The sequence below is a fragment of the Sinocyclocheilus grahami genome, unplaced genomic scaffold, assembly GCF_001515645.1.
Source record: "Sinocyclocheilus grahami isolate Dianchi unplaced genomic scaffold, SAMN03320097.WGS_v1.1 scaffold362.1, whole genome shotgun sequence".
In the NCBI taxonomy this organism is placed as follows: Eukaryota; Metazoa; Chordata; class Actinopteri; order Cypriniformes; family Cyprinidae; genus Sinocyclocheilus; species Sinocyclocheilus grahami.
The window spans coordinates 428,119-450,917 of record NW_015505541.1 but is presented as its reverse complement, the minus strand read 5'-3'; the positions used below and the strand labels follow the sequence as shown (position 1 = coordinate 450,917).

Here is a 22,799-nt window from a genome sequence, read left to right as displayed (position 1 = left end):
AGGAAAGGGAGACTTACCGTTATCCTGTGAAAGAGACTCTGAAGAGCATGTTGGCAATGGGATGGAACATTGAGAGGGCCAAAGAAGGAGAGGCCATGTCCCAGCAAAGGGAATCAGAAAAACAGCGCAAGATATCAGAGTCCTCTCAGGTAATGTTAGACAGCAGGAAGGTGTTTATTTCTTTGTAGTGTCTGTCAACAAATCGAAGCATTTAGCACATTGTGTTGCCTCTTCTCCACTTTACAGGGTGAGTTTATTCCAGCCCCACAAGATTTGGAAAATGTTATTCTATCAAGAGAACTACAGGCAAGTGTGAATTGAATTGCACATTTCGGTTACACTTTATTTTAAGGTGTCCTTGTTACAGTGTAATTATACATTTAAGTACTAAGTGATATTAATTAACTACATGCACTTACTATCTGGTTAGGGTTAGGATTAGGGTTTGGCTTAGGGTTATTTGCATGTAATTATGCATCATTTATTGTTATTATAATAGTAAGTTCACGTAACTTCTAACAAGGACACCTTAAAATAAAGTGTTACCCATATTTCATATATTGTGTATTAAATCTGTGTTTTCATTTAAATCATTTCAACAGGCAATGGTTGAAACAGTTGCAGAAAATTACCACAACATTTGGGCAAAGAAGAAGAAAAAGGAACTTGACAGTAAAGGTGATGCTTTTCTCCTGGAAAAAGTCTGTTTGGCTCAATCCTGTCTAAGCTGTCCCAGATGCATTGATTCACTGTGTGTTGTCATCGAAAGGAGGAGGAAGTCATCCATTGTTGGTACCGTACGACACACTGACGGCAAAGGAGAAGTACAGAGATCGAGAGAAGGCCCAAGAACTCTTTAAATTCCTGCAGGTCAATGGATATGCCATCAGCAGGTCAGTGTTCTCTCAAAACTATTCTAAATGATCAGAAAAAAAGATTCCATTCAGATGCTCAGGGTCTGTAAGATTTTTAAAGACACTAATACTTTTATTCAGCAAGGATGGATGTTTTTATTTATAATGTTAGAAAAGATTCTATTCTTTTCTGTTCATCAAAAAAAGTTTTTCACATAAATATTAAGCAGCACAACTATTTTCAACACTAATGATCAGTCCGAATCAGCATTTTAGAACCATTTCTGAAGGATCATGTGACACTGAAGACTGGAGTAATGATGCTGAAAATGCAGCTTTGACATCTCAGGAATAAATTACATTTAAAAAATATATTAGAACAGAAAACAATTATTTTGAAATTGTAATAATAATAATAGTGCTTCAATGTTTGTACCTTGTGTAATATTTTATGTTTGATTTTCAGGAAATTATTGCTACTTTTGTATTACAAACAGTTATTATACTGTGTTGATTTCCAGTCTGGGTCTTGAAACAAAGCCAGAACCACTATACTACAGGATGTTTGCAACAGTTTGTGATCTCTTTATTAATTTTTTTCCCTGTGCATACGCAGAGGTCTGAAGGACATGGAGCAGGATTCCTCTTCTATGGAAAAGAGGATTGCCTATAAGTTCCTCAAGAGGCTCTTGAATTATGTCGATTCTGCACAGGAGTTTATCGCCCATCTTGGTGAGAAAAAATTATGAATATAACAGATTGATGGACTGATAGAAAATGTGATATTTTAAGATAACATATCAAGCTGATCAGTTGTTTTCTCTGCCTAACTATTTCAGAGGCTTTGGCTACCAGTGGGAAGACAGAAAAATCTCCCCATGATCAAGAGATCAAGTTCTTTGCTAAGGTAGTGTTCAGTTTTCAAGCAAACACGCTCTTACGCAGAACTGTCTTGAATTTTAATATTCCATGGAAGTTAAAGGCCAAGTTTTTTTTTCTTGATTGCTTACAACATAGGTTCTGCTGCCCCTCATAGACCAGTACTTCAAAAACCACTGCTTGTACTTCCTGTCATCTCCCAATATCAGCCTGAGCAGCAGTGGCTACGCATCTAACAAAGAGAAGGAGATGATCACCAGGTGCTGCTGTTACAACAAAGCCAAATTCTTATCCATATTATATAAATGCATGCTGAAAAAGTGGAATAATACTTAATTAGTTAACTTTCAACATATAATAGTATAAACCTATTTATCCAGGATGTGTCAGAATTCCTATTCCTTCAGTGTATATATGGAATTCAGTGAAGTGCGGACTTTTCAGCTTTTCATAAGGTGGCACTTACATTTTAAAGGAGCCATCAAGCTTGGAGTTCTCTGACATTTTTTTGCATGTTCTCTGCATATTCTAATGCAAGGATTGTTTTATGTACATTCATGCTAACATGAATCATTCTTCCTTAGTCTATTCTGTAAGCTGGCAGCCCTTGTCAGACATAGAATATCACTCTTTGGTAAGAATTCTCAAGAGTATTCAAATGCTTTTTATAACTGAGCTTCATTTTGCCTGACGAACCTCATTCCACAGCTTTAAGACTCTCTGTTCTTTCAGGAAGTGACTCCACCACCATGGTGAGCTGCTTGCACATCCTGTCACGCTCACTGGACTTCAGGTAGTGAGCAAAATCTCAGTGCAGCCTGAATCATTGACCAGCTAACAGTCGTTTTGAAATTATTCTGTTATGACCCGTAGGACTGTGATGAAGTCTGGCTCAGAGCTGGTGAAGGCTGGTGTCAGGACGTTCTTTGAGAATTCTGCAGAAGACCTAGAGAAGACACTGGAGAACTTGAAGCTGGGGAAGATGGGTCAGTCACGCACCCAGATGAAGGGCGTTACCCAGATCATCAGCTACACCTCAGCGGCCCTGCTGCCCATCCTGACGGTTCTCTTTCAACATATCACCCAACACCAGTTTGGAGCAGAGCTGCTATGTGAGTCAGTTGTTCTTTGACCTACAGTATGATGTTTGTTTTCATGAGTCGATTCTTAAAACATCTCATAATGAGAAACTTATGTAATAAAGACTCATTAAAATGAGAAACTTCTTCATTAAAATTAAAAAAAAATTCATAATGACTTAACATCTCTTAATAATGAGAAATTAAGTCATTATTAAGAGAAAGTCTTGCATTATTATGAGATACTAAGTCATAATGGTGCTGTGATACATACATGTACCTGTACATACAACTGTCTATTGTTATATACCTGTACATACAATTGTCGATTTGTATATTTTTATTCCTTAGTTACTTGTTCTATTTTTCAATTTTTTATTATCTGTGTTTTTGTTCTGTCACTGTCATTCTGTTACACTGTGGAGCTTCTGTCATGAAAACAAATTCCTCGTATGTGTAAACCATACCTGGCAATAAAAACTCATTCTCATTCTGATTCTGATTCTGATAATTGTCCTCAGTATTAATTATGGGAAAGTTTCTCATCTCTATTTTCTGATATCTGTATGCTTAGTTATTATTGTGAGAAAACATTCTCAATTTAATGAGATGCTAAGTGATAATTATAAGAAAGTTTTTCATTATGCTGACTTCCAGAATTATATTTTTTTCCAGAATTTATATTTATTACTGAATTGCCACAGACATGGGATGAACAGGAAACAGGGAAACAGGAATTTTGAAAATTAATTAAAAAGTTTGTGTAAGCACACCTTTTGCAAGAGTTACTTTTTTCAGTGTATTTGTATCCAAATTATCTCATTATATCTCAAATGATCTCATATTTTCTTGAAAAGTACTAAAATAATATTTAATGTAAGGAACCAGAATCATTAGGAGCTGGATTTCCATGCCTACTTCAATTTGCCATATGTTTGCTCGTAAAATAAGTATATTTCTCAAAATAATTGCATTTGTATGTTTCAGTGGATGACATTCAGCTGTCCTGCTACCGCATCCTGACCAGCCTCTACTCTTTGGGCACTGGCAAGAACATCTATGTGGAAAAGTACAAAAAAAATAATTTCTGAGGGAACTTTTGGTTTTGTTCTCTGTCTGTTTCTTCATGAAACTGAGACGGCTATGTTGGGTTTTTACAGACAGCTTCCAGTGCTGGGTGAATGTTTATCCACACTGGTTGGAGCCATGCCTGTTGCCTTCCTGGAACCCCACCTAAATATGCACAACCCCCAATCTGTCTTCAACACCAAGACACCAAGAGAACGAGCTAGTGAGTATATTTGGCAGGATCGGAGACTATTTGAAATCATTTGGTTGGTGAGAAACCATATAATGAAAGTATGGTTCATTTGCAGCCAATCATAATAGGCAGATTGATCTTTTGGTGACAGTGGCATTCTTTTTTTTTTTGAAGAAAAAACGTAATTGATTAAATACGCTGCCTTAATACTGAATAATTTTACAGTTTTGAGCATGCCAGACACTGTGGATGAGATGTGTCTGGAGATGCCCCATCTGGATGGCCTGATGAAGGACATTGGTGACATTTCTGAATCCGGAGCACGCTACACAGAGATGCCACAGGTCATCGAGGTCATCCTGCCAATGTTGTGTAACTACCTGTCTTACTGGTGGGCAAAAGGCCCAGAAAACTCCCCAGTTGATACCAATTGCTCCACAACTGTCACATCTGAGCATCTCAGCCTAATCCTGGGCAATATCCTTAAGATTCTCAATAACAACCTTGGCATTGATAACGCCCCTTGGATGAAAAGACTGGCAGGTGAGGGTGAACTTGAACTGGTAGTGATGATCACATAGTGCTTTGATACAGGATGATTGCAATGCCTTCTCAAATATCTGTAAACTCTCTTCTATGTAGTATATAGCCAGCCTATCATTAGCAAGGCTAGCCCAGATCTTCTTAGAATGCACTTCCTGCCTACACTGGAGAAACTGAAGAAGAAGACAGTGAAGATAGTGGCTGAGGAGGAGCTGCTGAGGGCTGAAAGCAGGACAGACACTCAGGAAGCTGAACTGCAGATTCTGGATGAGTTTGCTGTTCTCTGCAGGGATCTGTATGCCTTCTATCCAATGCTCATTCGTTATGTGGACAACAACAGGTATTATACCACGACCTGAGAGAAAACTGCTAAACAATTTTGATGCCCACTGCAAACAAATTTAACCCACTACATCTGAAACATTTTAACTTTAATTGCTGCTAAAAAAGGGGTGCAATCTACAGAGATAAGTTAAATGCGCTTTTGTTAATAAGTTAATTTGACTTTTGACTAGATCCAAATGGCTGAAGCAACCAGATTCAGATTCAACTGAACTTTTCAAAATGGTGTCAGAGATTTTCATCCTTTGGTGTAAATCTCATGTAAGTTCTCTGTATGTCTCCAACAAATATTTTCAAGAATTTGCAATTATTTCAAGATTTCCAGAGCTGGTTTCTGCTCTTTGTTCATAGAACTTTAAAAGGGAAGAGCAAAATTTTGTGGTGCAAAATGAAATTAACAACCTGGCGTTCCTCACTGGAGACAGCAAGACGAAGATGTCAAAAGTAAGTGTGATATTAAGCAATTGCTAGCTATTGGTAATTGGACCCAAAAGCTCTGAGCTAATTACCTAGCTAAAGAGGAAATATCTTCTGTGTTCATGAAAACAAAAAGGCATTAGAAGAGCTACAGCCATGTGTTTTATGTGTGATATATTGCTTTGTAAAACCAGTCTGGAGGTCAGGACCAAGAGAGAAGAGAAAAAAGGAGAAAAGGAGAGTTGTATTCCATTCAGACTTCCCTTATCGTAGCAGCTCACAAGAAGATGTTGCCCATTGGTCTGAACATGTGCACTCCTGGAGACCAGGAGCTTATTTCCCTTGCCAAAATCCGTTATAGTCTGGTGAGTGTATTTCTTGTTGCTTTAATTATGCTTTATTGGAGATCTACCGAACCTCTAACAATTTCTCTGTTTAACAGAAAGACACAGATGATGAGGTTAAGGATTACCTGAGGAAGAACCTCCATCTTCAGGAGAAGGTCTGGAGAAGCAAATCACAATCTAACATACATGATTAGATGCTGAAGTGTTGATATTGGCTTATTATTGGCATACCTGTCAACACTCCCGTTTTCCCTGGAGTCTCCCATATTTCACACCCATCTCCCGCACCCCTCCCGTTTTGTTATTTCTCGCGCGAAAATCCCATCATTTGCGTGGCCCAATCCTCGTTATATGATTGATCACATCAATATATTATCCCAAGGTTGTCCAGTTGCCAGATCTTGTATGAAACGCATCCTACTCACACAATCGATACATCATACAAATTTCAACCCATTTGTGACCTCAACCTAGCAACCTAAAACCCAGTTGCGCTGTTGATATCTGCGCAGGTAGCAGACGTGGGAATCAAGCGAAATGGGAGGAGAAGACTCGGGTGGTGCTCCAGCGAAACAAACTAAATATACATGTAACTTTAACTAAAAAAGTCTATGCATGACCTGCCGTTTTTATTCGTATCTGAAATGAGAAGATGTGAACATTACGGAGCGCTAAACACTCTCATGCAGTGTATCATTCATACTCGGTTTATGTATGGTCTATGTGTGTTTTTCAAGTCATTTCCAGGTAATATATAAAGTATCTGAATGATGCAGTGCTAACTGATATAGCATTTATTACAGTAGCCTATAGAAACTAAACAATATATTTTCTGCCTTATTCTGTGATAAAAAATGTAAAAAAAAAGTGTAGTATATAAACAAATCATAAAATTGACAATTAGGAAAATATAGGAAAAAATATTACAGAATACAAATTGTTTTCATCAGTGTATTTGATTTCGCAGTCAATTAAAAGAGATAAGAAAAAAACCTTTCAATTAGACCAAAAAAACAAACAAACCCCCACCACCACCCCCACCACTGGAGGACTCCCGGATTTTGGTGCCCAGGTATGCTTATTGGTGTTTCTTGTCCCATCACAGTCAGCAGATCCAGCAGTGCAGTGGCAGGTGAACCTCTATAGAGATGTTGTGGTGAAGAATGAGGGACCTCCAGACCAAGAGCATAATGTGGAGAGAGTTCAGGCCATCTCCGCTGCTGTCTACCACCTTGATCAGGTACAGCTGGCATAAAAATGAAATTCACTCGTGATATGTAATGCCATTCCTCATCTGCCCACACTGTGTCAGCAACCTTATTTATTGGTTAACACTTCACAGTAAAGTTCAATTTGTTAACTTTTGGTATCATGAACTAACAATGAGCAATACTTTTAAAATATGTATTAATCTCGGTTAATGTTAATTTCTACATATACATTTAAAATGTTTTATTTAGAGCTAAGAAAAATAATTCATATCTGTTATTAATATTTGTACACATTAAAGATTAATGCATTAATGCAGCATCATTTTTTCACTTGCTGAAGTAGTTATGCTAATGTCTTCTCTCCACATCCTTTGGCTAGCATTACAGTATATGATTACGTTATCTGTGTGGCGTTAATGTTTTAGGTTCACTTAAATTAAAAATTGTTATAATATTTTTAATGTTCTGTAATTGTTAATAAATAAAACCAATATAATAATGTGTCTGTCATAGTTAGGCCTAGTTAGTAAAAGATGCCATTAAACAAATATATTTATTATATTTGTAACAGATTTAATATATCCATTATTTACAATACTGAATTTATGTTGTTTCTACATCAGTTTGGAGATTCAATGTGAAAATTATATTTATAATTACAAATTTGAATGTGTAATTTGTCAAGATTAATCGCATAATGAAATTTTTTCGATGATCGATGATCCCTGATGATACCTGACCACTAATTTTGATAAAATCACAAATTGTGATTTATTTACTCAAAGATGTTACATTATCTTGATTTTATTCAGTTTCCTGTCTTGGACTGCTATTTTTGTCTTCAACAGCGAGTAGACAAATACATTTTACTTTATAACACTTGGAAATAAAACATTTATTTGTATTAAACTTTACATATATTTTACTCTCAGGTTGAACTGCCGCTGAGGAACAAGAAGATGGTGTTTCAAAAGCTGCTGTCAAAGCAAAGAAAGCGTGCCGTGGTGGCCTGTTTCCGCATGGCACCACTCTACAACTTACCAAGGTATGTCCTTGGAAGCCTTTAAATTAGAATTACAGCTCTGCAATATTCATTCACAGCATTCAGCTTTAAAATATACTGACTCAATAGGAACTTCTGAAAGTTTCCTTGATAGCTATTCCTTCCTTCCAAATGCATCTGAATGCTTTCTATACGCCCTCTATCCTGTTTAAATGTGCTGCAAAGTGTTTTACTTGATGCTTTTCCGTGCTCCTTTCTTCCTCCTCCTAAAACCTGTCCCTTTCTGTTGTCTCCATAACACACCTCAGATACAAAAATAATAATTACTTCCTGAATGGCTATCGGTACGTTTGGCTGGAAAAGGTGTACCATACCTCCAGCTTTGACCGTCTGTTCTCCATGCTAACGGTAATGTCAGACTAAGAGAACTCATGATCCCAACCTCCTCGTCCTCCTCCTCCTCTTCCATTCTCCAAGCTAAGGGCTGAGCACAAGCATACAGTTAGCGCCGCCACTCTGAATGGTCACCTTCGGTTTCTGCCGGGTGTCTTTGCTTTTATGTAGCGACGGGAAGTTTCAGGGTGGGTGGAAGGTTCTTGACCTCAAGAGTTCTTTGTGCAACAGTGATCATTTAAATGGTAGCTTTCATGGACTTCCTCATTAAGGTGACCAGTCAGATGAGGCCATGGACTGTACATCTTCCTCTCACACCACAGAATGCACCTCCTTCCTTCATCTTCCTCTTAACCTCCCTCTCCCCCCCACTCTTCAGGCATCGCTCAATTAACCTCTTCCTCAGTGGCTATCAGAGACTTTGGATAGAGACAGAGGAGTACTCCTTTGAGGAGAAGCTAGTGCAGGACCTGGCAGTAAGTACTGGGCTGGCATCAGCGCTGCCCCGTGTGCTGTGTGTGCCTGCTGGTGCCTTCTCGGTGGCCGAATGCTCTGTGGCCAGCATCGTGCCCGCTAAGGCGCGGGAGCACGTCTCTGCCCGCCTCATGTACTCATCCTGGCCTGTGTTCAGCTCTGCTGGTTGCGTGACACACTACCGACCGAGGCACAGCAGCCAAGGCATGCATGACTTTCGGCTGAGCCTCAGTTCCCGCCAACTCACTAGAAAAGCAGTCCATTTCAGCGCAGCCGTGGTAAGAGGAGCGGATGTTCCCCGCGATGCTCTGCTTTGTTCTTTGGGTGTCGTCTTTCTTTCGTAAGTCTCATTTGTTGTGAGAGTCAGTGGCATGTTCACCTCATGTAGAGATTATGTGTCAGCTGAAGTTCAGTCTGCGGTGTAAATCGACCCGCCTGATTTGTGCGTCACAATTAAGAATATATATGAATTAATGAGTGGGAATTATTTTGAGTCGTGATGAAATATTTAATTGACTCTGGAATAAATTCTTACTGTTATTGTTATTAATGGTAAACACTGATAATTTGGCACTCATTCAAATCTTGTGAAGACACTCTTTTTTAAATATTTGTTTAATAATGAAAAAAATCAATTTGCAATAGTACTTAACACTTAACACACACTGCAAAGCCATTTCCATTGCCGTGTCTCCATGTGATTTTGCATGTTTATCCTGAGCTGGTCATTGGTCTCTGTGTTATTCTGGAGCATCCGATCAGACTCCAGTAACCATGCTCAGGTCACTATGTCATCCCAACAAGTGTTTCTCAGTTGAGGCCCAGTGGACATCCAAGATCCAACAAATTTAACCCAGTTGTGCTGCACATCTGATCCAAGTTTAAAGATTAGATTTAAAGTTGCTTCACGGGGCCTGAACAGAGAGACACTGTCTTTGTGTAAAATAACTGCATGTCTAATTTAAATCCAGAGCCTCTTGCTGCAAGATCAGGTAGCAAACTATTGGAGTCATAATGCTGAAAATGACTGGAATGAAACTAAATTGCATAAAGTGTCTAATGTGTTTATTTCATATGTTTATTGTCATATCAGGGAGAACAGCTTTTAGTGTTTTAATAAGGTTTTTTGGTGTATGTGATGTAATGGTTTGACTTTCGGGCTGTGCACCATTGAGAATTGAGAGTTTAGCTCCTAAATTTGAACTCAAGTACTGTAGAACAGGAAGCAGAAATGTAATTGTAATTTGAATTGAAGGAAGTAGAATTAAACTGAATGAGTTCAAAGAAATTCATAGTAGTTTTTAATACATTTCATTTTTTCAGTATGAATTACACACAAACAAGTTATCATACATGCAATGTATGAGGTATGCTTTATTTTCCAGACTGCTATAATTGATCTCTTCAAGCTGTTTATAAGACTTAGAAGTGATCTGCTATTAATATTTTGCTGTAGTGTTGGCTACTGTTGAGTTTCCTTTACTTGTAGTTCCAATTCATCATCCTATGGGACATGGCCAACAGAATTCAAATTTACACTTAAATGAAAGGCAACCAATTCTTAAATTCTGAATTTAGCCCAGCCCTGGTAATAAGGTAGATGAGCATGGTTTGAGTGAAAGGGTGATTGCAGTGTCAGAGTGTGTTTGTGCATCATTATTTGGTTTATAAACAAATTTAAATGACAGCTGTCATAAAAACTAAGGTCTATAAAATTATACTTCTGATTATAGCACAAAAAAAAATGTGGGGGATAAATAGAGTTAGAGAGAAAAAGAAAGCTGGTGATCAACAGATTGCGGAAAACTTTTGTTTTTATAACTTCAGTGGCTCTTCCTGCAGAAAACTCCCATGACTGTGGTAGAGGAAGAAGAGGAAGAAGAAGCTGAAGTTCAGCCAGACCCTCTTCATCAGCTCATCCTTCACTTCAGTCACAATGCTCTGACGGAGAGAAGGTAAATACATAGAAGTAAATACTTACTAATTCAATAATAGATAAACAACTGACTCCTTTTTTTGTAGTTTTCTAGAAGAGGATCCTCTCTACATTGCATATGCTGACATGATGGCGAAGGTCAGTGTTGTATTTAATTAAATTAACGCTTAATTTATATTAATCCTTCTTAATTTATATTGTAAATGTTTTAAAGAGTTTCAGTTGAATCAATATTTAAATTTACAGAGCTGTGCCGAGAATGAGGAAGAAGAAGAGGAAGAGGAGGGAAAAGAAAAAACATTTGAGGTATTAAAATCCTGGATTTTAATTGAAGGAGCAAAAAAAAAAATCTTAATGAAAAAAAACGCATATGATGTTTCATGGACTGTAAGCAGTGTAAATTTCAACACTTTTGATGTCTCTCACAGGAAAAAGAAATGGAGAAGCAGAAGGTTCTGTACCAGCAGGCCAGACTTCACGCCCGAGGGGCTGCTGAGATGGTGCTACAGATGATCAGTGCCAGTAAAGGTACACGTCTCTATTTCTGACCCCTTTTGCTCTCTCTAAGGTCCTAATTAATTGGATTTCCTAAAGCAGCATTTGTTTGCTTGCAGGCCGACTTGGTCCTATGGTGACTGGCACCCTTAAACTGGGCATTTCTATCCTAAATGGAGGCAATGTTCTTGTCCAGCAGGTAAAGCTCTGTCAAATTGACTGGGCAAATGTTAGTTTTGTCTCACAGAGGATACTGAGCTCAGAAAATGTGTTAATGCTTTATAATTCTTTAGAAAATGCTGGATTATTTGAAGGAAAAACGAGATGCGGGCTTCTTTAAAAGTTTATCCGGACTAATGATGTCTTGCAGGTGGGTGTGAACAGTTTTGCGCTTATTATCCATTTTGGCCTATAGTGATTATTAATTGTGACTCTGTATCTCTGGCAGTGTGCTGGATTTAAATGCATTTGAAAGGCAAAATAAGGCAGAGAGTCTTGGAATGGTGACTGACGAGGGGTCAAGTAAGCCAATAAGCTTTATTCTTTATCTGCACTTTTTACTGAGTACTGTGATTAATTAGTTGATGTATTTGAGAACAACATCTGCATTATATCTCTCCTGCCATTAGGCTACAAAACACAAGTTTTGTGTTTGTATATACTGTATATGCAGAGTATATTAGCTTCTTTTTAGTACTGTACATCATTGGCAGTGGTATCAGGTTTGGTCCTTCCTTTGGCTAGCTGGCAAATGCTGCACTCTGATAACTTTGTGAAGTGCACTGTTAATAATGTTTGTACATGTATTCACTGCAACAGTGGAAGTTGCAGTATTCTCCTCATGCAGTATCAAATGTCTATGGGATGCCATTAACATTAAATGTTTAATTGTCCAGTAATTTAAAGGGCTTCATCTTCAAAGGTGAAATGAAGGACCACGGTGGTGTGCTTATGCTATGCACAACAACTTTAGAGAGAGAAAAAAATAATACAATAATTAGGACACACTTAATTAATTCTGAGGAATGTAAAATATGTAAAAATTAATATATGAATATTGTTGCTGAAGGTATTTCTGACAGGGCTGAGGTAAATGTTTTAGGGTTTTTTCTTCCTTGTTTGGTTTGCTTTTATCCCAAAATAATAAATAATAATTTTGATAAATAAATTTCTGACAGGGTTGAGGTGAATGTGAGCTTTTTTCCAAACTTTTGGTTTGCCTGATTCACCCCAAAATGGGAAAAGAATTGCTTTGGGACATAATTTTCTAGACAAGTACCCAAGCATACTGTAATCTCTCTGGATGTTTTATTTATTGTACTTTTCATTATTCTGATTATAACTACTGTAACACAGTAATGAGAATCGTCCCATCCATTTTTATTAGAATAAAATGTTATTCAAATTAAATTAAGTATATGAATTTTATCCTTACTTTAACAAGAAAGTATTTTATACAGCTGAGTACATTTTTATTCAACTTTATATACATTCTAATTTCTGATTTTTTTACACTTTTGATTTTGGGGTGAAATAAATCCCAGATGTATACAACCCAGATATATAGAAATACAACCTAGATATATTCTTGAAAGGCTTGGAGAGTTTGACCTACAGTAATAGCTTTTATTAGCCATATTGCTGAAAGGCAACAGACATCAAGTATGATACAGAACATGACTAAAACCACTGCACTGGAAATAATACTAACACCTTCTTTAACTACTGATTTTGCAGGATGACCCTATACTCACAACTAAACAAATAAAGCCTTGTCCGATCCCAGTGAATAATCTGATGTATATGTGTTACACAGTATGTGGTCCTGCTTGAATTTCATTTGTTATGGGTTGCATCTTAATAAAAACAAGAGGTCTTACATTCCATGAAACATGTCTAAACATCTGTAACTGCATGTCCATCCTCTCACTAAAAGTTCAATGACGCTTCTGATTTCTTTCTGAAATTCAGTCTTTCTCCATTTGCTTATGTCTGCTCTCTTTGTTTGTTTTCCATCATTTTATACTGGACTGCAGTCAACGTGAAAGAGCGGGGTAAATATAGTTTAGCTACTCATTTCGCAATGCTGAACCCTGGCATGTCACAATTTCGCGAAACTTTTTCTTCTCCCCTGCTATTGGTGATATGAATGCACTACTCTTCAGGGCTGGCTTGTAGAGACTAATGCATGCTGACACAGAATTAAGACAGAACTAAGACTAAAGCCAGGCTCATTTACCTAACCTAACTTTACTAAACTAGTTCACTAAATGGGAACATTTTGCCTTCCATGTGAACATTACGAATCAACTGTATTCATACAGTGTTGAAAAAAATTTATATATGTTCAAAGAGGTGTACACTCAGCTAAAGATTATACCACAGCTACAAAATGAGCAAAGAGCTTTGCCATGCTGTGAATCTGGGGCTATTTCACAAAGCTGGTTTCTCACATGACTAACTTTCACAAGGATGACTTTGTGTACAATATGATACAACAGTAACACTTGACATGATTTTAATGATTCTGTTGTATCATATTTTACACAAGGATGACTTTGTGTACAATATGATACAACAGAATCTTTAAAATCATGTAAAGTATTACTGTCAAGTATTGCTGTACACCGTTCTTGTGAAAGTTACCTCTCTAACCCAGCTTCTTGAAATTTCTGTCATTTCTGTGTATTAATCGACAAGCCTTTCTTTTTCCAGTCAGTTCTTGGGATGCAGTTGCGAGCCTACAATCTAAAGCAAGCTCCCCAAAAATGTGCTAGTCACCTGCTTGCTTGAGACTGATGTAAATGTCATTTAGTTTGGCTTTAAAAATATGGCCCAGAAATAATTGCAATTCTGTCATGTTTTAAGGTTCCAAAGTACTACAAAATGATGACTTTACAAAGGATCTGTTTAGATTTTTGCAACTTCTATGCGAGGGGCACAATAATGGTAAGACTGAAAAATGGCATATATTTTTTCTATGTAATGCTGCTTTTTTAAACTAAATAAAAATATGAACAAATTATACTTTTAATTATATAAAAATTTATTAAACACAATGTTTAATACATTTACAGAAAAACAATGATTTGCAAGGCATTACCAATGAACCAATAATTAAGATTTCACAGAAAAACTATGCTTCACTACATATTCTTTACTATTTACATTTTAAATTTCCTCAACAGATTTCCAAAACTTCTTGCGGACCCAGAGTGGAAACACTACTACAGTCAACATCATCATTAGCACTGTGGACTACCTATTACGTCTACAGGTAACACAAACTAAATACATACAGTATGTAGATGTGTTATATAGCTTTGAATTCTCAGGAATCTGCTCAACTTGAGTCCTCTGTAATGGTCAAACGTGTTTTCACCACCAGGAATCTATAAGTGATTTCTACTGGTATTACTCTGGGAAAGATATCATGGATGAGGCTGGGCAACTTAACTTCTCCAAAGCTTTGGCAGTAGCCAAACAAATCTTTAACTCACTCACTGAGTACATTCAGGTAATGCATATACTCTAGTACTCTATATTAGAATAATGTCTTTGCATTTCATAAGACTGTATTTTCTCATTTTAGGGCCCTTGTATAGGGAATCAGCAAAGTTTGGCACACAGCAGGTTGTGGGACGCAGTGGTCGGGTTCCTGCATGTTTTTGCCAACATGCAAATGAAACTGTCACAGGTAACCAGTCAGGCAACTGTTAATGTGTAGCGATTACCAAATAAGACAAGAGGGTCTGGCTGCAGACTTGCACTTGCACTCTCAGACTTGCACTCTCAGACACTTGCACTTCTGCTAGTGACGTCACTTGCAGACTTTATTTTTTTATTTTGTTCTATTTATTTATTCTTTTTTGTTTTAATCTCTCAACATTTTACAACAGTAATAAACTAAAATAAATAAATAAAGTAAAAATAAACTAAATTATGAAGTCACTTGCAATCGCCACTTGCACTCTCCAATACCTGCAATGTCACTTGCAATCGACAAAAATCGTGCGTGTTGCCAATGGAGACAAGACGCTGTGGTGGTGATTAAACGATTAAAACTAATTTTGTACTGTAACGTACAGGGTCCTGCAAGCCATCTGTAGGAGAAAAAGACAAGACCCGCAAATTCGTGGCCACAGAACAGCAGAATATGAACGCAATGCGCTAAGTCTCTCGCTAAGTGTTTTCCCTTCCGTAGAAAAACAAACACTTTACATGGCATAATGTATTAAGATGCTATTAAAATATCAAATTCAATATACAGTTTATTAATATAATGAATATGCATATAGTATATTATTAAAATATAGCCTACATAACTAATATACAGGCAAGCAGGTGAGCCCAGAATAAACGCAACACGCACAGTTTCGTGTTCAGCGTTTTTCCATATAGAATAAACTGTCTACAGCTCTTTTATATTATTGTCTTTGTCCATTAAGCTACATTACGTGTTTTATTTATAATGATTTTCTATGGGAGGAAAATGTTTAACGTGCAATTTAACGCATTGTGTGCTGGGCTCGTCTGCTTGCCTGTACGGAGTTGATCCTTTTAAGATCACTTAATGCATTTCATAATGCACGTTCATATTTGCTGTTCTGTATATACTTTGAGTCAACAACAAGACATATAGGCTACTGAATTGTCTTTATCATCCATTATTATGCCACATTAAGCGTTTTGCTGTATGGGAGGACAAGTGAAAGTTTGCGCATTGTGTTCATAGCCATCTGCTTGCCTTGTAGTACATTAAATAATAACTATATATCGAATTTGATCTTTTAATTGCACTTAATGCATCTTAATACATTAAGCCATATTAAGTGTTTATGTTTTTCTACAGGAGGAAAACACTTAACGAGAGACTTTGTGCATTGCATTCCTATTCTGCTGTTCTGTAGCCACGGATTTGTGGGTCTTGTCTTTTTCTTGCAGGACCCTGTACGTTATAGTACTAAATTAGTTTTAATCGTTTAATCACCACCACAGCTTCATTTCTCCATTGGCAACACGCATGATTTGTGTCGACTGCAAGTGACGTCGCAGGTAGCGGAGAGTGCAAGTGAAGATTGCAAGTGACATTTAGACATAATTCAGTTTCTTTTTTCTTGTCTTCACCACCTGGCTACTGTTGTAAAATGTTGAGAGATTCAAACAAAATTAATCAATAAATAGAACAAAAAAAAAACTGAATGTGATGTCAATTGCGGAAGCGCAAGTGTCTGAGAATGCAAGGCTGAGAGTGCAAGTCTGCAGCCAGACCCTTCTCCAATAAGATGCCGCTCAACATTAAATGTCATTTGTTTCAGGATTCTAGTCAAATCGAGTTATTGAAAGAGCTGATGGATTTGCAGAAAGATATGGTGGTCATGATGTTATCTCTTCTGGAGGGTGAGAGTTGTTTTTTTTTCTTTCAAACATAATGGAACTAGTAAGAGACTAGCAATGGTTAATGCATCAACTCCATGTTACAGGTAATGTGGTGAATGGAACTATCGGCAAGCAGATGGTTGACACATTAGTGGAGTCCTCCAGCAATGTGGAAATGATCCTCAAGTTCTTCGACATGTTCCTCAAACTGAAGGACCTCACTACATCTGATAACTTTAAGGAGTACGACCCAGATTGCAAAGGCGTTATATCCAAGAAGGAGTTCCAGAAGTCTATGGATAGCCAAAAGCAATACACACAGTCTGAGATCGAGTTTCTCCTCTCCTGTGTGGAGGCCGATGAAAATGATATGTTCAACTACAAGGAGTTTGTGGAACGCTTCCATGAACCAGCCAAGGACATCGGCTTCAACGTGGCTGTGCTTCTTACTAACCTTTCAGAACACATGCCTCACGACTCACGCCTGTCCACCTTCTTAGACCTGGCTGAAAGCGTTCTCAGTTACTTTGAGCCATACCTGGGCCGTATTGAGATCATAGGGGGTGCCAAGAGGATTGAGAGGGTTTACTTTGAGATCAGCGAGTCTAGCAGAACCCAATGGGAAAAGCCTCAGGTCAAAGAGTCCAAACGGCAATTCATCTTCGATGTGGTCAACGAAGGCGGTGAGAGTGAGAAGATGGAGTTATTTGTGAACTTCTGTGAGGACACCATCTTTGAGATGCAGTTGGCCTCTCAGATCTCTGAGCCAGATGCCGCAGAACGACCCGAGGAGGACGAAGACGAGGAGTTGCATAGTCTGCTTGAAGGATTGTCTGAGAAGGAAGACTCATCTCTTGAGTCCGCCTCGGCCTTCACTGCAGCCTGCACTTCTGTGAAGAAGAGCATGTCTAATTTCCGTAAAATGCTGACGTTTAAGAGTATGAGGAAACAGTTGAAAAAATTCAGGAAACTTACCATCAGGGAAATGATCACAGGGTTCTTCTCCTTCTTCTGGATGCTCTTCACCGGGTTCTTCAAAGGCATTTTTGCCATTATCTTCGGGTTCTTTCATATTATTTGGTCCTCCATGTTTGGAGGGGGTCTTGTGGAGGGTGCTAAAAACATGAAAGTGACAGATATCTTGGGTAACATGCCTGATCCAACACAGTTTGGGATCCATGGTGATGTAATGGAAGCAGAAAAATCCGAGAGCAGCGAATTGGTGGTGTCTGCAGATATGGTGCAGATGACTGGTACTGGTGCTGAGAAGCTGGAAACGGATATGATCATGGATCTACTTAATCCAGCTGTGAAGAAGGAGGGGAAGCATGGGGCAGAACATGGTCTGGGTGATGTCTGTGAGGTCCTGACAGAGTCTAGCTCCCCTGTTGAGAAAAAGAAGAGCCAGGTATCTACATACCTTAGTCTGCGTAGACGCCATATTGAATTTAATGTGAATGAAAATGAGGACTAGACTTGAAGTTTTTACAATGGCATTTAAGGCCCTAGATCACATGTAATTTTCACAACTAATACAATTATTTTATGAAATATTTGTGAAAATGAAAAAATGTTTCATCATGTTTTAATTCATTGAACACCCTGTATATCAATCACCTAGAGCCTTGTTTTCATCTCCCTTAAAACATAAATATAATGCTTTCCTCTCTAAGTTCTATTCTAGAATTTGAATCAAACCTGTGACAAAGTATATTGTTTTTTACTACACAGAAAGTAGCAGCAGAGAAGCCAGAATCCGAGCCAGAGAAAGCTGAGTAAGTTGGCTATTTAGATGTTGTCGGATCATTTCTTGATCAAAATGTTCTGACATTTCAATGTTTTTTAGCACTGAGAATCAAGAGAAAGAAGACAAGGCTAAAGAGGAAACTCCTGAGGAACCAGCAGCAGCAAAACCAGCTCCAAAAGCCAAACGTGGCTCAGCAAAGGAAGAAGCTCCAGCATTTATGGCCAGCTTCTTTGCAGGGCTTGAAGTCTACAAAGCCAAAATGCTGGTAAGAAAAGCTTCAGTCACATTTTTAATTAAACTTTGTCCCGCAGGAAATTTTGTGGCAACGATGAAACATTAACATTTCTCTCTTCCTCTGTAGAACTACCTGGCTCGCAATTTCTACAACCTTCGTCTTCTGGCCTTGTTTGTGGTCTTCGCCATTAACTTCATCCTGCTCTTCTACAAGGTGTTTTGCAGATAACTTTAAATGTGCTAATGAACGTGAAGTCGACATTGAATGAATGAATAATCACCTATTTGGTCATTTGCATAGTTGCTCTCTAACACTTTTGAATATTGCTGCTCTCTAAAGGTGACTGGAGAATTCGATGATGAGGAAGAGGAGGGATCCTGGGGTGGTGAAGAGGAGGAAGGTGATGAAGATGATGAAGGAATGGAATACTTCATTCTTCAGGAGAACACTGGCTACATGGCACCCACATTGACGTTCTTGGCTGTACTGCACACGATCATCTCCTTACTCTGTGTTGTTGGATATTACTGCCTTAAGGTTTATACTGATTGCTCTCATTTGATTACATTCATCAGGATTAAGAATATTTCAAAGCCAGATTCTGCACAACCGTGTTGATGTAGCCTTGTTTTCTCCTCGCTGTAGGTTCCTTTAGTTGTGTTCAAGCGGGAGAAGGAGATCGCCAGGAAGCTTGAGTTTGATGGCTTGTATATTACCGAGCAGCCGTCTGATGATGACATCAAAGGACAGTGGGATCGTTTGGTCATTGCAACTCCGTAAGAAACACTTTAGACATTCTCTTTCATTCAGTCCCTTACGCTACATTTACATTACAGTGTCAGTTTCAGATATTATTATATTTATTGAATATAGCACTCAACAGTTCTATATAGTAACAATAAGTGTACTCCACATACGCACAACAAGTAGCATCACATAATTACACATTATACTACTGTTCAAAAGTTTGGAGTCTGTAAGATTTTCTTTTTTGAAGTTATGTTTTTGGCCTTTTTATGCCTTTATTGGATATGACCGTAAAGATCAGCCAGGAAAGCATGGTAATGCAACCCTGGTCGACGGAAACATTTCTTATTATTATCAATGTTCAAAACAGTTGTGCTGCTTAATATTTTTGTGGAAACCATGACACATTATTTTATTTTATTATTCTTTAATGAACAGAAAGTTCAAAAGAACAGAAATCTTTTGTTCATTATACATTCAATGTCACTATTGTTCAGTTTAATGTGTCCTTGATGAATAAAAGTATTAATTTCTTTTAAATACTTTTACTAATAATTGTGTATGTACATTGACATGAAATATAAGTTAATATGCTGCACTAGAACTACAATAAATATGCATATAAATGTTTTTCATAAAATGGACAATGGTCAAATTATCAACAGAAACATTTTACTTTTCAGTCAAACATACACACGGCAAAATTATTTTAAACTGAATTTTTAAAACCTTTTAAAAGTATCATTCATATCAATTGAGAAACTACAATGAGTATTTGTACATTTATAAATTGTGATTGTCACACTACAGGACCATTTAAAAAGAAATCGTGAAGACAAACATGATTCAAAAAGGAAATACTGAAAGTTAATTGTCACCAGTTACAGGACCCAATATGTACACTTTTCTTTTGATTGATTTCAATATCAGTTTTAACTACCCACATGCTGTTCATTGGTATAACATATCCTTTGTAATTCATGAAGTAATTGATAAATCAATCCATCAGTTCTACAGAGCATGAGTACTTACAAACTTCCGTACCTGTCTTTCAGGTCCTTCCCTAACAATTACTGGGACAAATTTATTAAGAGGAAGGTAAGCAGAATCACACACAACTTGATGGTGCTTGTATTCATTGGACTGTCTGCATATCCAATTTCCACTGTCCTCTGTAGGTCATCAATAAATATGGTGACTTGTACGGGGCCGAGCGCATAGCTGAACTTCTGGGTCTGGATAAGAGTGCTCTGGACTTTGATCCCACTGAAGAGGCCGTGGTGAAGGAGGCCTCCCTGTTGTCCTGGTGAGCTGACGGGACATGAAAACATTTGGTTTGAAAGAGCATTAACGCATTCAGTCATGTTTTGGTTTCAATTGCAGGTTGAGCTCAATTGATACCAAGTACCACATCTGGAAAATGGGGGTGGTGCTGACGGACAACGTGAGTACGGCTCAGATTTGAAAACATAAAGAGGAATATCCTGTATCAAGACAATAACGTTTTATCTTTCATCTCTAGTCTTACCTCTACCTGATCTGGTACACCACCATGTCTATTCTGGGACATTACAATAACTTCTTCTTTGCCGCTCATTTGCTGGACATTGCCATGGGCGTCAAGACACTGAGGACCATCCTCTCTTCTGTGACTCACAATGGCAAACAGGTAAGTCTCCTCCAGCAGAGGGTGACTGTAGTACAGCTTCACACCAAGATACTTCTGATCTGATGATGAGAGTATCTTCTTCATCTGAACAGCTGGTATTGACTGTGGGCCTCCTGGCGGTTGTGGTCTACCTGTACACCGTGGTGGCTTTTAACTTCTTCCGCAAGTTCTACAACAAGAGTGAGGATGAGGACGCGCCTGACATGAAATGTGATGATATGATGACTGTGAGTTTAGCTTTTCATTTTGAAAAGATCCTTGAAGGACATTTACCATGTTGTTTTCCATCTGGCTGATCTGGAAGTCATCTTTGACTTATACTGACTATTGGTGTGGATGCATTAATGCAGGAATTAATCATTTATTATAATTTATTAAAGTAAGATAATGTTGTCAGGTCATATCAAGTTTTTTTTATTCAAATATATCAAATGCTTAGGTGACCTAAATGCATTTTTTTTCATTTAATGAGAAAAATACCATTGATTTCTTCTTAACACTTTTAAAAAGAAATGGGAAAATTTCAAATTTTTTAATATTAAGAGTGCCTTTAAAGCTTGATTTTTACATTTTTACTTTTATATTTCATTATTTAATATACATATGTATTATGTTCAAACATTTGGGGTCAGTAAGATTTTTTTGAAAGAAATTCATCATTTTATTCAGCAACGGTGCATTAAATTGATCAAAAGTGACAGTAAAGACAAAGCAAAGTATCTGATGAATAAAATGTATCAGTTTTTTTTTACAAAAGTATTAGGCAGCACAACTGTTTTCAAAATTGATATTGAATAATAAAAATTGTTACTTGATCAAATCGTCATATCAGAATGATTTCTGGAGTAATGGCTGCTGAAAATTCATCGTTGCAATCACAGATATAATTGACATTGAAAATATATTACAATTTAAATTGTAATAATATTTCACAATAGTATCAATATCTTTTTACTGTATTTTTTAATAAATAAAAGCATTCTACAAACCTCAAACCTTTGAACAGTATTGTGTATGTAATGTCCAAACTGCTTTGCTAGATCATTAAAAACTAAAACGAATCCCATGACTCCTCAGTGCTACCTGTTCCACATGTACGTGGGTGTGAGAGCTGGCGGTGGAATCGGTGATGAAATCGTGGACCCTGCCGGCGACCCGTCCGAGCTCTACCGCATTCTGTTTGACATCACCTTCTTCTTCTTCGTCATCGTCATTCTGCTGGCCATCATTCAGGGTACTGCTTTATAAGCCACACTGATCTTAAATAGCAACAAAACTACCCAACCCATCATAGTCTCACAGTCACTACTGTGAACATTCAGAACACCAACATAATGCTGAATGCTTTCATTTTCAAACCAGGTTTGATCATTGATGCCTTCGGTGAGTTGAGAGACCAGCAGGAGCAGGTGAAAGAGGACATGGAGGTGAGCACTGTCACATGTCCTCCTTGTAAGGTCTAAAAAGAGCACAGTCTGTTATTTTTGAACTTTTTTTTTTATCCTTGGTGTAGACAAAATGCTTCATCTGTGGAATCGGGAATGACTATTTTGACACAACCCCGCACGGCTTTGAGACCCATACCTTACAAGAGCACAATCTGGCCAACTATTTGTGAGTAAACACTGTATATGACATCCGATATGCAAAGTAAGACCAACTTTGCATTGTTATAATGCTTCCTTTATCGACTAAACACATCTGAATATTCAAATATTCCTTTCTAACAGATTCTTCCTGATGTATCTTATCAACAAAGATGAGACTGAATACACTGGTCAGGTAATC

At 37.7% G+C, this 22,799-nt stretch overlaps 1 protein-coding gene across 3 annotated transcripts in view; it reads left to right on the top strand.

Moving 5' to 3' along the window:
• The window catches only part of LOC107549090 (ryanodine receptor 3-like), a 78,008-nt gene that overhangs the window by 53,196 nt on the left and 2,013 nt on the right, over positions 1 to 22,799 (top strand). For 2 of the 3 annotated variants that reach the window (XM_016230029.1, XM_016230028.1), the window contains exons 52-100: positions 3 to 149; positions 247 to 306; positions 603 to 678; positions 770 to 893; positions 1,471 to 1,586; positions 1,694 to 1,761; positions 1,872 to 1,993; positions 2,318 to 2,367; positions 2,466 to 2,526; positions 2,607 to 2,845; positions 3,800 to 3,881; positions 3,973 to 4,103; positions 4,299 to 4,616; positions 4,716 to 4,956; positions 5,132 to 5,219; positions 5,310 to 5,402; positions 5,570 to 5,740; positions 5,818 to 5,877; positions 6,828 to 6,962; positions 7,866 to 7,978; positions 8,709 to 8,805; positions 10,646 to 10,758; positions 10,826 to 10,877; positions 10,986 to 11,045; positions 11,168 to 11,267; positions 11,354 to 11,433; positions 11,528 to 11,604; positions 11,683 to 11,756; positions 13,271 to 13,288; positions 14,103 to 14,183; positions 14,423 to 14,511; positions 14,623 to 14,751; positions 14,827 to 14,931; positions 16,553 to 16,634; positions 16,718 to 18,021; positions 18,345 to 18,388; positions 18,460 to 18,625; positions 18,722 to 18,808; positions 18,935 to 19,132; positions 19,241 to 19,371; positions 20,398 to 20,440; positions 20,521 to 20,648; positions 20,726 to 20,786; positions 20,865 to 21,011; positions 21,104 to 21,238; positions 22,089 to 22,245; positions 22,374 to 22,438; positions 22,525 to 22,625; positions 22,742 to 22,793. In XM_016230029.1, the coding sequence (XP_016085515.1) occupies positions 3 to 149; positions 247 to 306; positions 603 to 678; positions 770 to 893; positions 1,471 to 1,586; positions 1,694 to 1,761; positions 1,872 to 1,993; positions 2,318 to 2,367; positions 2,466 to 2,526; positions 2,607 to 2,845; positions 3,800 to 3,881; positions 3,973 to 4,103; positions 4,299 to 4,616; positions 4,716 to 4,956; positions 5,132 to 5,219; positions 5,310 to 5,402; positions 5,570 to 5,740; positions 5,818 to 5,877; positions 6,828 to 6,962; positions 7,866 to 7,978; positions 8,709 to 8,805; positions 10,646 to 10,758; positions 10,826 to 10,877; positions 10,986 to 11,045; positions 11,168 to 11,267; positions 11,354 to 11,433; positions 11,528 to 11,604; positions 11,683 to 11,756; positions 13,271 to 13,288; positions 14,103 to 14,183; positions 14,423 to 14,511; positions 14,623 to 14,751; positions 14,827 to 14,931; positions 16,553 to 16,634; positions 16,718 to 18,021; positions 18,345 to 18,388; positions 18,460 to 18,625; positions 18,722 to 18,808; positions 18,935 to 19,132; positions 19,241 to 19,371; positions 20,398 to 20,440; positions 20,521 to 20,648; positions 20,726 to 20,786; positions 20,865 to 21,011; positions 21,104 to 21,238; positions 22,089 to 22,245; positions 22,374 to 22,438; positions 22,525 to 22,625; positions 22,742 to 22,793 (6,471 nt within the window). The remainder of the gene's footprint in view (positions 1 to 2; positions 150 to 246; positions 307 to 602; positions 679 to 769; positions 894 to 1,470; positions 1,587 to 1,693; positions 1,762 to 1,871; positions 1,994 to 2,317; positions 2,368 to 2,465; positions 2,527 to 2,606; positions 2,846 to 3,799; positions 3,882 to 3,972; positions 4,104 to 4,298; positions 4,617 to 4,715; positions 4,957 to 5,131; positions 5,220 to 5,309; positions 5,403 to 5,569; positions 5,741 to 5,817; positions 5,878 to 6,827; positions 6,963 to 7,865; positions 7,979 to 8,708; positions 8,806 to 10,645; positions 10,759 to 10,825; positions 10,878 to 10,985; positions 11,046 to 11,167; positions 11,268 to 11,353; positions 11,434 to 11,527; positions 11,605 to 11,682; positions 11,757 to 13,270; positions 13,289 to 14,102; positions 14,184 to 14,422; positions 14,512 to 14,622; positions 14,752 to 14,826; positions 14,932 to 16,552; positions 16,635 to 16,717; positions 18,022 to 18,344; positions 18,389 to 18,459; positions 18,626 to 18,721; positions 18,809 to 18,934; positions 19,133 to 19,240; positions 19,372 to 20,397; positions 20,441 to 20,520; positions 20,649 to 20,725; positions 20,787 to 20,864; positions 21,012 to 21,103; positions 21,239 to 22,088; positions 22,246 to 22,373; positions 22,439 to 22,524; positions 22,626 to 22,741; positions 22,794 to 22,799) is intronic. The other variant, XM_016230030.1, reaches the window with a different exon arrangement.